Source organism: Lineus longissimus, chromosome 6 (genome assembly GCF_910592395.1).
Source record: "Lineus longissimus chromosome 6, tnLinLong1.2, whole genome shotgun sequence".
In the NCBI taxonomy this organism is placed as follows: Eukaryota; Metazoa; Nemertea; class Pilidiophora; order Heteronemertea; family Lineidae; genus Lineus; species Lineus longissimus.
The window spans coordinates 20263850-20276492 of record NC_088313.1 but is presented as its reverse complement, the minus strand read 5'-3'; the positions used below and the strand labels follow the sequence as shown (position 1 = coordinate 20276492).

The 12643-nt window shown below is 41.2% G+C and overlaps 1 protein-coding gene across 2 annotated transcripts in view; it reads right to left on the bottom strand.

The window, feature by feature from the left end:
• Nucleotides 1–211: 211 nt before the first annotated feature.
• LOC135489865 (D(1)-like dopamine receptor) overlaps nucleotides 212–12643 on the bottom strand; it is a 58578-nt gene continuing 46146 nt past the window's right edge. For both annotated transcript variants that reach the window (XM_064775464.1, XM_064775465.1), the window contains one exon: nucleotides 212–2019. In XM_064775464.1, coding sequence (XP_064631534.1) covers nucleotides 1863–2019 — 157 coding nt within the window. In that variant the 3' untranslated portion in view covers nucleotides 212–1862. The remainder of the gene's footprint in view (nucleotides 2020–12643) is intronic.

The following is a 12643-nucleotide window of genomic DNA, read 5'->3' as shown; positions in this document are numbered from 1 at the left end:
TTTACAGAACATGATAGTTTGCTCATTTTTTGACTTGGTGTGATCAGGTGATAGCGTTCACGAAAGCTGGTCTTTGTCTTCTCTGATGAGCTTGACCCACTGCATCGAGCCCATCTTCACCCTACCCCCGCCTGAAACGGGGAGTTTACTGGTATTTGAAATGACAAGGAAGGAGGCAATTTCGTTTATCATTTTATTCATTTTACTGAAAAATAACACTATTATCATTTACAAACTCTTCTCAACATCCACGGTATCATTATGACACTAAATGACAATGAAAATATAAAATATACACTTTTGGTTATAACAGCTACTTTAATCTCACGAATATTCAGAGACATCGTAGACGGGAACTATAGATGCGTAGTCGGCTATTGACAGAAGTGTGTCAATTCCTTCACGATTAATTGTTATGGTGACCTGCGGTCAGTTTCGCCTGTCTAGCCGATGTAAAATGAGGTCAAATAGGACTTCAACGCATAGCATCAACTAATCAACTAATGATATAATCATGCCCCAGTAGATTTTTGTGTTCTACGTGTTCATATAAACAATTATGAGAGAGGCAATCACTGAATGAGTTTTCCACAGTCTACTGTTCTACTAGTCTAGGATAGTTGAGATATCAAAGAGGCAATTAAATTATCATTGTGCGGTTTTTTTGTACGAATGGCTGATTCACGAATCACGAAGTCAAAGTGGACAAGACGCTGAACCACCATTATAACACCGATGAAATGTACAAATGGATGATTGGCTGTTGGCTTTTACATGAAAAAGCAGTGAAAATAACTACTTTACAAGAATACATGTCATCTGTAACTTGGACAATAGATATCTCATTAGTACTGATTGCTTTTTTTCGCATTCGTCTTAACTGATTTGTTGTCCATACAGGCATGAGAGGTCATATTGTGGACGAAAAACTGAAGAAGTAAGGACATCGGAAGTGCCCAGAGATGATATGCATGCTTCTATCGGATTCAACGTATGATTCCAACTTAATTGTGTTGCAAAAACAACCCTAAATGCTGTCAATATGTCGCATACTTGCATTGATACCGAATAAAGTATTCTATACCGAAGCCATGTTTACGGTGGCTGGGAAAGGACATCCCATGATCTTTTTTCCGACACGAAACTTTTTTTCAGGAAATATCTCGATCGATTGACTTATTATCTCGAGCGATCGAGATAATATCTCGACCGCTCGAAATAAAAAACTTGGGCGATCGAGATATTGGGTGATATGAATAAAGACTAGCGAATGCTTTTACTTCAATTTTGTACAGAAAGGCCTAGTGTAAATGTACGCGGAGTTTTAGAAAAAAGCATTTGCTAGTCTTTATTCATATCACCCATTATCTCGGGTGATCGAGTTATTTATCTCGAGCGATCGAGGTAATAAGTCCATCGATCGAGATATTTCCTGAAAAAAAAAGTTTCATGTCGAAAAAAGATCACCGTACATGTTACAGTCTGATAGTGTTTCGACCGAACAGAAGAAAAGCCATTCTTTTGTATCACAGTTTGGTTGATTATGTCAGAATATGAAAAGGTTTAGTTCGGTAGGTTCACTGTGTCCAGCCAGGATTGTTGATTTACCTGCCTATCTTAAAACTGTACTAAGGCGTCTGTTAGTTCCACATATCATCGCATGCGTCTCTGCTGAGGATCAGAATCGTCGATAACTTCGAATTTCATCACCCATTCACTTGTCAAGATATCTCTCTACTCTGTGTCTTATCTGCATCATAATAGTAACATTAGTCTAAAATCAATATTTGTTATAATTCCGTATCCCCATTATCCGTGAGCATGGCTGATAGCTGGAGGACAGGACCCTTTTTCTGTAATTGTCATAATGGCTCGGTGACTGATAGTGTAGTTGCTTGGGACTGGTTTCGATAGGTCCTGCGGCCGATGTCGGTGCGGCTTGGGCTTGGCATGTTACTCTCGGAGTTCTGGCGAAGGGAGAGGCGCTCTCGGCGGAGTAGGATGGCGATGAAGGCAGCCCTGCAATGAGATAAAGGGAAGAACTCAGAATACACTTGTTTTACTCGTGCCTAATGATGAATATGTCGTTATATGATCTCGTCATCCTCTTGATCGTCCAGGTCTTGGTTACCGATAGATGATGTTGTGATGGCGTTTTTAGCTGGCTAGAAAGGCAATTATTGCAGAAGAACAGGTGAAAGTTTGAACACTCAGTGTGTCAGAGTTATTAACTCCAACTGCGTAACGCGTTAGCCCTTCATGTTGATGAGGACGGCAGTATGAGGATCACTCCCTGAAAGAAAACTGAGAGGTTCTAAATGTTAGTTTGAATCAGGGTCTGCAGTCGGCTTTTTAAGAGTTGAATTTGAAACGGTCAACATGTATGTCATCGATAGGTCCACTGGAGTAACAAACTCCCACAATGTCCAAGGTTAATTATTACTGTGGAGAGTGACCGGAACAAGCCAGTCGTGCGACCGATGATCGATGCGACCAATACAAAATGGCGGATCCTGTGACCGGATATGTCATCTTTGGCAACGGAAGTGTCGTATTTCCATTTCCATTTCCATTCCTTCGGGTGGCGGTAATACAAAGCCAAAGAAACTATTATTCACGATCATACTGCAGAAACTAACCAAGATGTATCCAAGGTATCGGGGAAATCGTTTCGCATTACCAGATTTCCTATCTGTTTCAGTCACTCCAATGGTGTCGAAATCATCATGATGGAAAGATAGGATATCAGCATGGCCAATGATTTAGAAAGTAAATCATCTCTGACTAAGATCACTGGACATTCCCCTGTTATGCTACATTTATCTCGACACCACAAGCAATACATCGTCGTGTGATTCGATAGCTGATGGAAGGGTTGTTTGAAAGAGTGCGATGCCAACAGCGAACTGTGATACATTATTTTGCCAAACAAACCAAGGGGGCGGAATGAGAATGGATTTTATTTATATCACACCATCACACTATTTGACGAGCGATATCCTCAAGGTGATCCTTTTTGGGATGGCTTTAAATCTGCCTTGAAAAGCAGGGCTTGCATGTCGTACGCAGCCTACAACAATAAAGATTATTGAGCTTCAGAAAAGCTCTGATGCGGTTTCGACCAAGGCAGATATATATGCGGCCCTGAGAGGTCTTTCGCCATGACCATGTTGCAGAGCTACCCAATTCTCGACCAAGATTTTCTTGGGGTTAAACACTGACAAGCACGGCAATTCGCGATGTTATCGGAAGTCTATTTATCTGGGATTCAGTTTCAAAATTGGCCTGGAAAGAGAACTTCACCGAGATTGTCATCTCCGATATTATGTATTGATTTCTTCTCAAATGGCTTGATGAAACCTTAATCCTCTGGTTTACGATAAGAACATACTGGAGAATGGTGTTCCGGCCAGGAATGCGGTATTGATGGTGCCCAGTAGGAAACCATAGAACGGCAAACTCCAATTTAAAAGCAATGATTCTGTATTCGTTTTGGATATTCCTGCTGCTCCAATGATTACGAAGAAAGAGTAAATCAAATCTGAATTAACCCGGCTATAGGCCAGGACGACCAAGCTCATGGAGTTTTAGAGAGCTTGAGAAGGCTTTGTAAAAACGCAGTGCATTGCCAGTGACGATGGACCAGAGCTTCCGGCGATGCCCAGGATACTGCTTCGAATTCAAAGACGTTACCCTACTAACATTTATAGCCATCTGGTTCATGGTCATCGTTCAGGTATTGTGGGTATTTCGGAGAACTCAAACATCTGCGTGGACGATTTCATTGAGAGAAACAGAGGTGCCGTGCGATTGATCGGTAAAACTGTTAGCTCGGCAGTGCCTCAAACAAATGGAAAACACGACCTTTCCGCACAGCAGTTGCAGGTCTTTCCCATCACGTATATCCCGGCAATATCCCATGGCTCTACGAACCAGCGTGCTATCACCGCACGATTTTCGATTGAAAGGATGATGGATCGCAATCATGGCGCAGGGTATTAAACTTCTATGCGGGGGAAATTGTGGGGCTTCAACGCCACTGCAGGATCGGGTCGGTGACACGTCGTCTTTTTACATTAAGTCAGAGATAATGGAGAAGCTGAGGTCTTTGATAAAACCAACATATTTGACCTTTAAAAGTGGCGGCGTCGTTGTGGGTTGTCGGTGATCTTGTGATAAATATACCTTTTGGAGATATTGTCAAAACATATTTTCAAATGTCACTGATTTTTAATAACGGTTCATTATCTTTAATACATGTATAATGGTTATGTACTCGAACTAATTACTTTAAAAAATATAACACCCGCCAGCCGGGTACTGCCAGTGAAGAAACGATGATAACTTTTTTGATCCTTTGTCAGCATACCGTTGGTGTCTTTTCGCTGTTCCTGTCCGTAGGGTCGAGCATATTCAAAGAAACAGTGGTCGCAGATCTGGGCCGAGAAGGGAAGACCACATAACTATACGACTCCTGATAGATATATCTCGTTTTGTAAAGGCCCTGGAGCTGTATAACCGAACCAAATGGCGGATGACGCAAAAGTTAGTTTCTGCCAATGTAACTGATGACTTTGATGGATCAGTATACTCTGTATTTGAAATATACGATGTCGATGACATCAGTAAGCAAGGTCTGACCGTGGTGTCGACCAAAGGCTTTCTGGCTCGGCTGTAACTCAAAGTGGGTCAAAAAGAGGACTGAACATGAACTGAGCTGTTCAATCCCTTGTAACCTTATTCAGCGAGCGCAGTATCAAGGTGTAAATGTGATCCTTCATGATCAAGTTGGAACTACTCTCATCGGCCTGGATTGGTCCGATACCCCGTTCGCCCTAGAGAGATATTCACACATCGCTGTCTTCCGAAGTTATAAAATATTTAGACAGTTGTTTCTTTTTAGCTCACCTCTTAGCAGAGGTGAGCTTATCCCATACCGTGGCGTCCGTCGTCCGTCGTCGTCGTCGTCGTCGTCGTCGTCGTCGTCGTCGTCGTCGTCGTCGTCGTCGTCGTCGTCGTCGTCCGTCGTCCGTTAGCAGGGCACGTTTCGTAACTGTTAGAGCTATTGAGTTGAAACTTGGTACACATGTACCCTTATGTAATGACACCTTGGAGACCAAGTTTCGGTCCGATTCGTTTCATGGTTTGGCCACCAGGGGGCCAAACGTTAAAAGTGAAAATATGCAATATCTCCCTTAATAGTAGTCGGGAAATTTTGAAAAAAATATGGTAGGTACTTCTAGCAAAGGTGCATCATATATCCTCCGGGTTTTTGATTTGACCTTCTTTTCAAGGTCACAGAGGTCAAATGGTGTAAATTGGCCGTTAGGATGTAACAATGGCACGTTTCTAAACTGCAATGACTATTGATACCAAATTAGGTACACATTTACCCCTTAGTCAGGTGATCTCAGGGACCGAAGTTTGGTCCAATATGATTCACCACTTGACCACCAGGGGGCAAAATCCAAAAACCTTAAAAATGTGATTATTCCTTAACTTCTTGCCCGATTGCCACCAATTTGATATCATGGGTACATCTAACAACCATACAGTATATGTCTCACAGGTTTTTAATTTGACCTTCTTGTCAAGGTCACAGAGGTCAAATGGCGTAAATTCGCCGTCAGGCCGTAACTATGGCACGTTTCTTAACTGCAATGACTATTGATCACAAATTAAGTACACATGTACCCCTTGGTCAGCTGATCTCAGGTACCGAAGTTTGGTGCGATCTGATTTGCCGTTTGGCCTCCAGGGAGGGGGCCAAATCCTAAATTCTTCAAAATGCCATTATTCATAGTAATGACTTGCCCGATTGGCACCAATTTTATATCATAGGTACATCTAATTCTAACAACCATTCAATGTGTCACCGGGTCTTCTTTGATTTGACCTACTTTTCAAGGTCACAGAGGTCGAATGTACTGTAAATTGGCCATTTTGGGGAAATTGTAATTGCTTGGACCTACATCAAACCTAACACTACATGACACAATACCATGCTCTTTATCCATCTTTCCTCCACATGAGGTGAGCACAATGGCCCTGGCCATTTCATTTCTGATGGACCCCAACCTCTCGGGGTGGTTGATGAGGAAAAAACCCAGACATACTTATACCAATAATATAACATTAGCCTACGGGTGTATGTGTGTGCGTCCTATTGCGATGGGAGTTCCCAGATGGAGAACGCAATCAGCCTTACAAAGTGGTCGGAGAATGACCATTAGATGACCGATAATGGACAAGAAACTACCACAGGCTAATGATAAATTTGTGAGTGTTTTTTTTTTAATTGAAACTATCGTAGGGCGTATGGGACCAGACAGGATGCACTGAAATCGTATTTAGTGGTATACATTTGAGGACATACTTAACGACAACATGTTTGACAAACGTGTCGAAGAACAAGAGTGAAGTTCACCTGGCAGGTTATCATTGTTGTTGCAGTCGTGAGGTGTACAATAGATCAGTTAGGTTTACGAGAAATTTCGGAATTCATGACTGAATTCGTATGAGCTTATCGAAGATGACATGAAGAAGTTACGAATTGGTAAGGGGAGATCGTTGTAGGGACACTCTCCTCCATTTCAATGTAATTTCACGGTCGTGCAGCTCTGATTGAGAATTCTTTTTAAATTTGAAATCTCTGACATCAAAGTTTATTACTCGATGGTTGCCTGAAGTCGAAGGTCGATCTTTTCATCAAACTTGGTTTGTGTGAACGTGAGTTTGACGAACTCATTATTGGTTCGTGCCAATAGTCGAGGCAATCAATGGAAGTTGCCTCGACTGGTCTCTCTTGATTCTGTAAGTCGTGGGGATTTCGCTTGGCATACCGGCTGATTCCATTAACCCCAGCCTGACCTTGTAGATTGTGGTCACATGAAAGGTATTGGATAGTTGCGTTATTCAGGCGCGAATGTGAAGCGATCCAGCCAATATGAGCTCAGAAAATAGGAAATAACTGCAGAAGAGGAATATCAGGGAATGCAATGGCAGCAAGGGCGTGATGTAGCTACATGTACAAAAAAAGAGCAAGAATTCATAGACTAGTCTTTATATATTCTTGCTTATAGGTATACATACTTCACCTTCAACAAAAATGTGATTGTGATGGATCATGTTTTTTAAAAAGCCTCCCGTAGCTTCATCACTTAACGAAATTAAGCCTTTCGGCGTGATTAGAAAATTACATCGTCTGGCTTCCTAAAATATGACTTTTTTGCATAAATAATAATATAATACATTCATGGACCTCAAGGATCAGTGGGTGGTGGCCAAAAATATTCTAGCTATGGGCGTGGTGATCATGTACTTCTTTTAGGGCCGCATCCATTTATACAGATGGGTGCAGTAAGGCAATTAACAGTTAGAAAAAGAGACCTGCTACAGTCTCACACCGACTGTTTTCGGTTTAATGAGATATTAACAATTCCTTTGTGTGGGGAAACAACCTAAGATCAACAACTCTGCTTCCTTACCATTACTTTGTATCTGTGAGATGTCTCATTATCCATCATCCACACCCGGATAGGCAAGGTAAATTGGCCCCTTCGTGTGACAAATTACACGTAACTCCATGACGACAATCAGACCAGATTCACAACCCAATATCAGTCGGAAGGTCGTGCCGTTTGATTTATACTGTACCTACTTGAATGAGTAAATAGTGATCCTGTTTGTCTTGCTTTTTTGAGTTTAGCTTGTGGAATGTGTAACAAGTAGTGAGATGGTTTCACATTCTTAGTCTTTATTTATTCTTGCTAATAGCTATGGTGCTGAGGTTGTGGTTGGTCAGAGCCTGTAGATCAAAAGAAGGAACATGCTAATCAGAGAAGTCTGATTCAATTTGTAGCACAATTATTCATGGAGGGAAGCGCAAATACACTGTAATCAACATTGCAGTTCGATACTGGCAAGACTGGTAGTTACACCGAGAAATCTATGATTGCCGGACAGTCTGGTGCACTCTCTGGAGAATGAGCTGTCCCGGATATTGGCCTTGGAGTAATCACAAAACCGCATCTGTTCGACAATGAGCCACTAACAAGTACAATGAACATACGGAAAGCCTTTTAGTACTCGATATCTTGTCAATTCAAGTTACCTTTGTGGACCGCCACTCAAATAGTTTCGATTTACCGATATTGGAAAATCCTTTTGTTAGAAGTGGCCGTAAAGGGTTTCTATCACAAGGTTCTAACATATCTTCTCGTCTCGGGTAGCGACACGCAAGTTTGTCTCTTCAAGAAAGTTTTGTCTTACTTTTGAAGATATTGTAAAAGGTGTATTAAGTTTACTAATGTCGCTTTGAATGGACATCCTCTTGGTGGACGAGTCCGCCATTAGGCTTTTACTGACCAAGTTCAAATAGCTAACTATCCTATGACAACGATATCTAGAAACCTAATATAAGATGTAATAATAAGTTCTTGTAATAAGAAACTGGGAGTGGCAAGGGTCATATGATTTCCCAAACAGAAGTAACGCAATATAGACTCATAGCTTTCGAGTTTTTGAAAAACTTTAACACGGTGCACCTGTAGATGTTTTCGGTAAGTAAATAACCCCTAACTGTTGGATTGAACACTATAAACCAAAGATAATTGCCCTTTTCGGAGACCGGTGTTCCGTTTTTTGATAGAAAGGTATCGCATGCCCTCCACCAGCACCAATATAATCAACGTTGATGAAAACGGCGTTGGTCGAAATGCGACTTCAAAGACCAACAACAATCAATAGTCAGCGTAAAAAGAGTGAACTATAAAGTCGGCCTGTTTCTCTTGATCAGAATATGGATTGATATTCCTACCGCAGGTTTTATCCCACTAGGCTAGTTATGGTTACCATGAAAAACTGGTGTTTGGCCAAATAATGAGTTGGCAATGGCAATAAACCAACGAAAATAGCCTATAACGGAGACCGCTGTGGCATCTCGTTCTGATGGGAATTCATTCTCACACGCCCTCACACCCTGTGGCGGGATGTAAACATATCACCGTTGATAAAAAACCTGACCTGACCATTTGTCGAAAGCTTTATTGGAGCGCAGATTAGTGAAGTGAAACGTACCACCAGATCGAAACGGGGCTGGTGTATCATACATTTGTCACTTTAGCTGTTGGCAGATGGACTCACAAATTTACCTGAAAAATGTTTGGGCAGGGCAGTCTTCATCATTCTGCATACTTAAAGCGCCAAAGGCGCCGACCTAACACTTAGGCCAATATTTGCCGACAGCGTAACAGTTGGCATTCTCTCAGTGGCATTGTCATTGTATGTGCAACATCTTTTACAATGCCAGGCGATATCGCAAAAAACCCACACCAATTATGACTTACACACTAGATGGTGACTCATATTTCTTCAACCAACACCACTTTTTTATTTCATTCTTCTCATGAATCGCATGATAAAAGGCGCAAAACAGCACTGCAACACGGCACTCGAAGATATGACGATTGTTGACAAACGCAGGCTATCAAGCAAATGTCAACAATGCAAACTATGTGATATTGAATTCTGAATAAATTACGAGAGAATGTTTAGGGAGCCGATATTTCGTGGAATATCCCTCAGGCACTGAGTTTCTTTATTGGGAATTGATGCAGTTACAATATCCGTAGAATGAGGGCTGTTTAAGGACAGGCTGCTTCAAGGACAAGCCACCAATGTGGTATCAGTACCAATTGGCAAGTAACACTGTAAAATCAAATGTGCATTGGTAGGGGTAGGGAGGAAGGACGAGGAGGATGGGGTAAGGCGGGGGAGGCTGACAACCAGTCCTCCTAGACCTGGTCGCTTAAGTTGTCGTCTATCTTGATTCGCCACTGTCTCCATAAGTTGTTCCTTGATGCAGGTTCCGTATGGCCAGAACTCCTGCAAGCTCTGGGCAGTTTGTCTGCATGGATGAGATAGGTAAAGGTCGTCCATTTCCCTTTTTTGGTGTAGATTGTGTTGCAATGCTTGGGAGTATTGAACGAATCTAGGACGAGGGCGAATAAACAAGGGAGCTGAATATCGGGATGTTCCATCATGTCGATTATTCACCCAAAACTTCCATATATGTATTTGCTTGTTGCATAGTTGCGGGGGTTGATAAACAACTGATCTTTTCAGAACTGTCCATTTCCATTTTTTGGTGTAGATTGTGTTGCAATGCTTGGGAGTATTGAACGAATCTAGGACGAGGGCGAATAAACAAGGGAGCTGAATATCAGCATGTTCGATCATGTCGATTATTCACCCAAAACATGCATACATGTATTTGCTTGTTGCATAGCTGAGGGGGTTGATGAACCACTGATCTTTTCAGAACTGTTAACAGAAAACGAATATCACAAAAATAAGTGTTTGCAAATGGATACATGTACAAGATTGTGTCCTTTGTCAATATTTGCCAAAATGGATTTTCAACAAAAGACAAAAGACAAAAGCATGGTATTTGGTTTTTGACTATTTCTCCGTCAAACCTTGACACTGATTAAACATTGGGGCGAACACCTGAAGGCCATTGATATTTAGGTTTATTTAATGCCACGTCGTTAAAGGTATATAATTATAATATTGAACAAGTCCCATGTCGCATATTTCTTCAATACAAAGGTAATAAAGTCGTGACAATATAGGAAGGCCGCGCGGACCAAAGCATGGCTCAGTGTACTGAAACTACAAGGAAAGTAAGGAGTCCATTGGTTTCATTTCTTGTAATAGCAACGGATATTTTTATCCCTGGTATCCTACTGTAGGATGCAGTGTTTGAATGATCGAGGTTCCATGTAAAATCTCTTATCTGAATGCCCTGGGAAAGGAATAGAATCCTGAAAAAAGCACGCATCTCTTATAAAAAAATCGTAAATCTGGTTTTAATCCACAATTCTCAAAGTTAAATCAGAATGTGGTTTTAAGGTGAAGTCAATTCCTTTTCATGAATAAAGCAACGGATCGGATTAGTTTTTCTTCACCGGTATTTTCTCTAGATCTCGTCACATGGATGCATTTGAAAACTAACATTAATTGGACGATGTCTCTAAATCTTGTAATCGGCTGAGTCCGACCCGTCCATTACTGACTTTCACATCGAAAACGACTGAAATCAACTAAAGAAGAATTCTTGAAGAATTCATGTTGTTTAATGGATGTATTTGCCGTCTTACAGTTCAACTTGTTGGAAGAATGCTGTGCAAGTTTCGAATTAATGCATTTTGCGTGTTTGATATCTTCAGCTCCATTTTATATTCCGGTATTTTTTATATTAGAGTGCTGAGTTAAAGTAAAATGGAGATGATAGATCAGGGTAGGAGGTTAGATGTCCTTTGATGTCAGTGGTAATGGGAAAAGTACGACATGCTCACAAAAGAAAATAAATACTCCAATGTGTTAAAATGATGGCGATGATGCAGGAGTATAGTCATTTGAATAAACTCTTAGACTTTCATAAGGTGGCCCGTCTTATTAATCTTCACCACCCATAATGTCAGCCATCGTGCATCCATCATGGCTATCGTTTCCATCATCATCATAATGGTATTCCATGCCTTCATTAGAATTTGTTTCAATTGGCCTCAATCCGGAAGCTTTGTATCAGTTGCTGTCTCGATAACTTCTTCAGCTGATACAACAAAGTGATTCTCCCGAAGCAACGCAATACCATCAATTGTCACACACGGAGAACAACCCCCGAAGACATTTCTTCAACTATCTGCCTTTAAATGGAATTGCATCGCTGCTTCTGCAATTCTTCAGATTTCAGCAACTGAATCTGCATTGTTTTTGTGTCATAAGAAGATGCGCAGCGTTCTTCATGCCAACAATATCACCCGATAACTAGATAAATTGTGTTATTCCCCCAGGTGCCACGACGTGATGACATGTCAGCAAGCGGTGCGCGTCGTTTTTGCTGGTTTTTGTTGAATATCGCACGCAATCCCTGAAGCGAAGAGTACTAGTACTCCCGCTACAAAAAGTTCATCAACTCTTTGCGTGCTAAAAAGAAAGAACCGCGTTTTCTACCTAGCAAAGCCTAAGAGTTAATAAAAAATTGTAAAAACGTCGATAACTTCCAGAAAAATTGTTTGCTAATGGAACAGGTGAAAAATTCATTAAGGGAATAATTCCGAGTTGGATAAGCGGAACCGCCGCAAACATTATCATTTCTTACAGAATAGTGATGTTCTCGTCGATTTACAATTTTTTCGTGTTGCATGAGTACTAAGATGCTGAAGATTTCCAGTGATGTTACTCAATGGCCTTCAAAACAAAACAAAGTGGATGCTACATCCTGAGACATAATTGTGTCTGAAACTTTAAAAGCATTCATCATCTATTTTTACAATATTATTCGAAGTGCACTCAACTTATAAACTAGTTTCGTCTTAAGATAGGGTAGGATCACACGCCTACAGGTTAACGCCGGCGATTTTTTTAGCTTTTATTATGGCATAGTGTCACATAAGTCTTAGACGACGCTTTACTTCAATGTAGTGAATACATGGAAACACTGGAGTAGTTTCTTGCACTAGTCTTCGGTGGTCGGCCGTTCGTTCCTTGCAGGGAACGATTTCCGTATCCAATAGAGTCACCCGCCTGTCGTTGAACTGAACAGATTGTGGGATGTCGAGTTCATTATCAATAACGA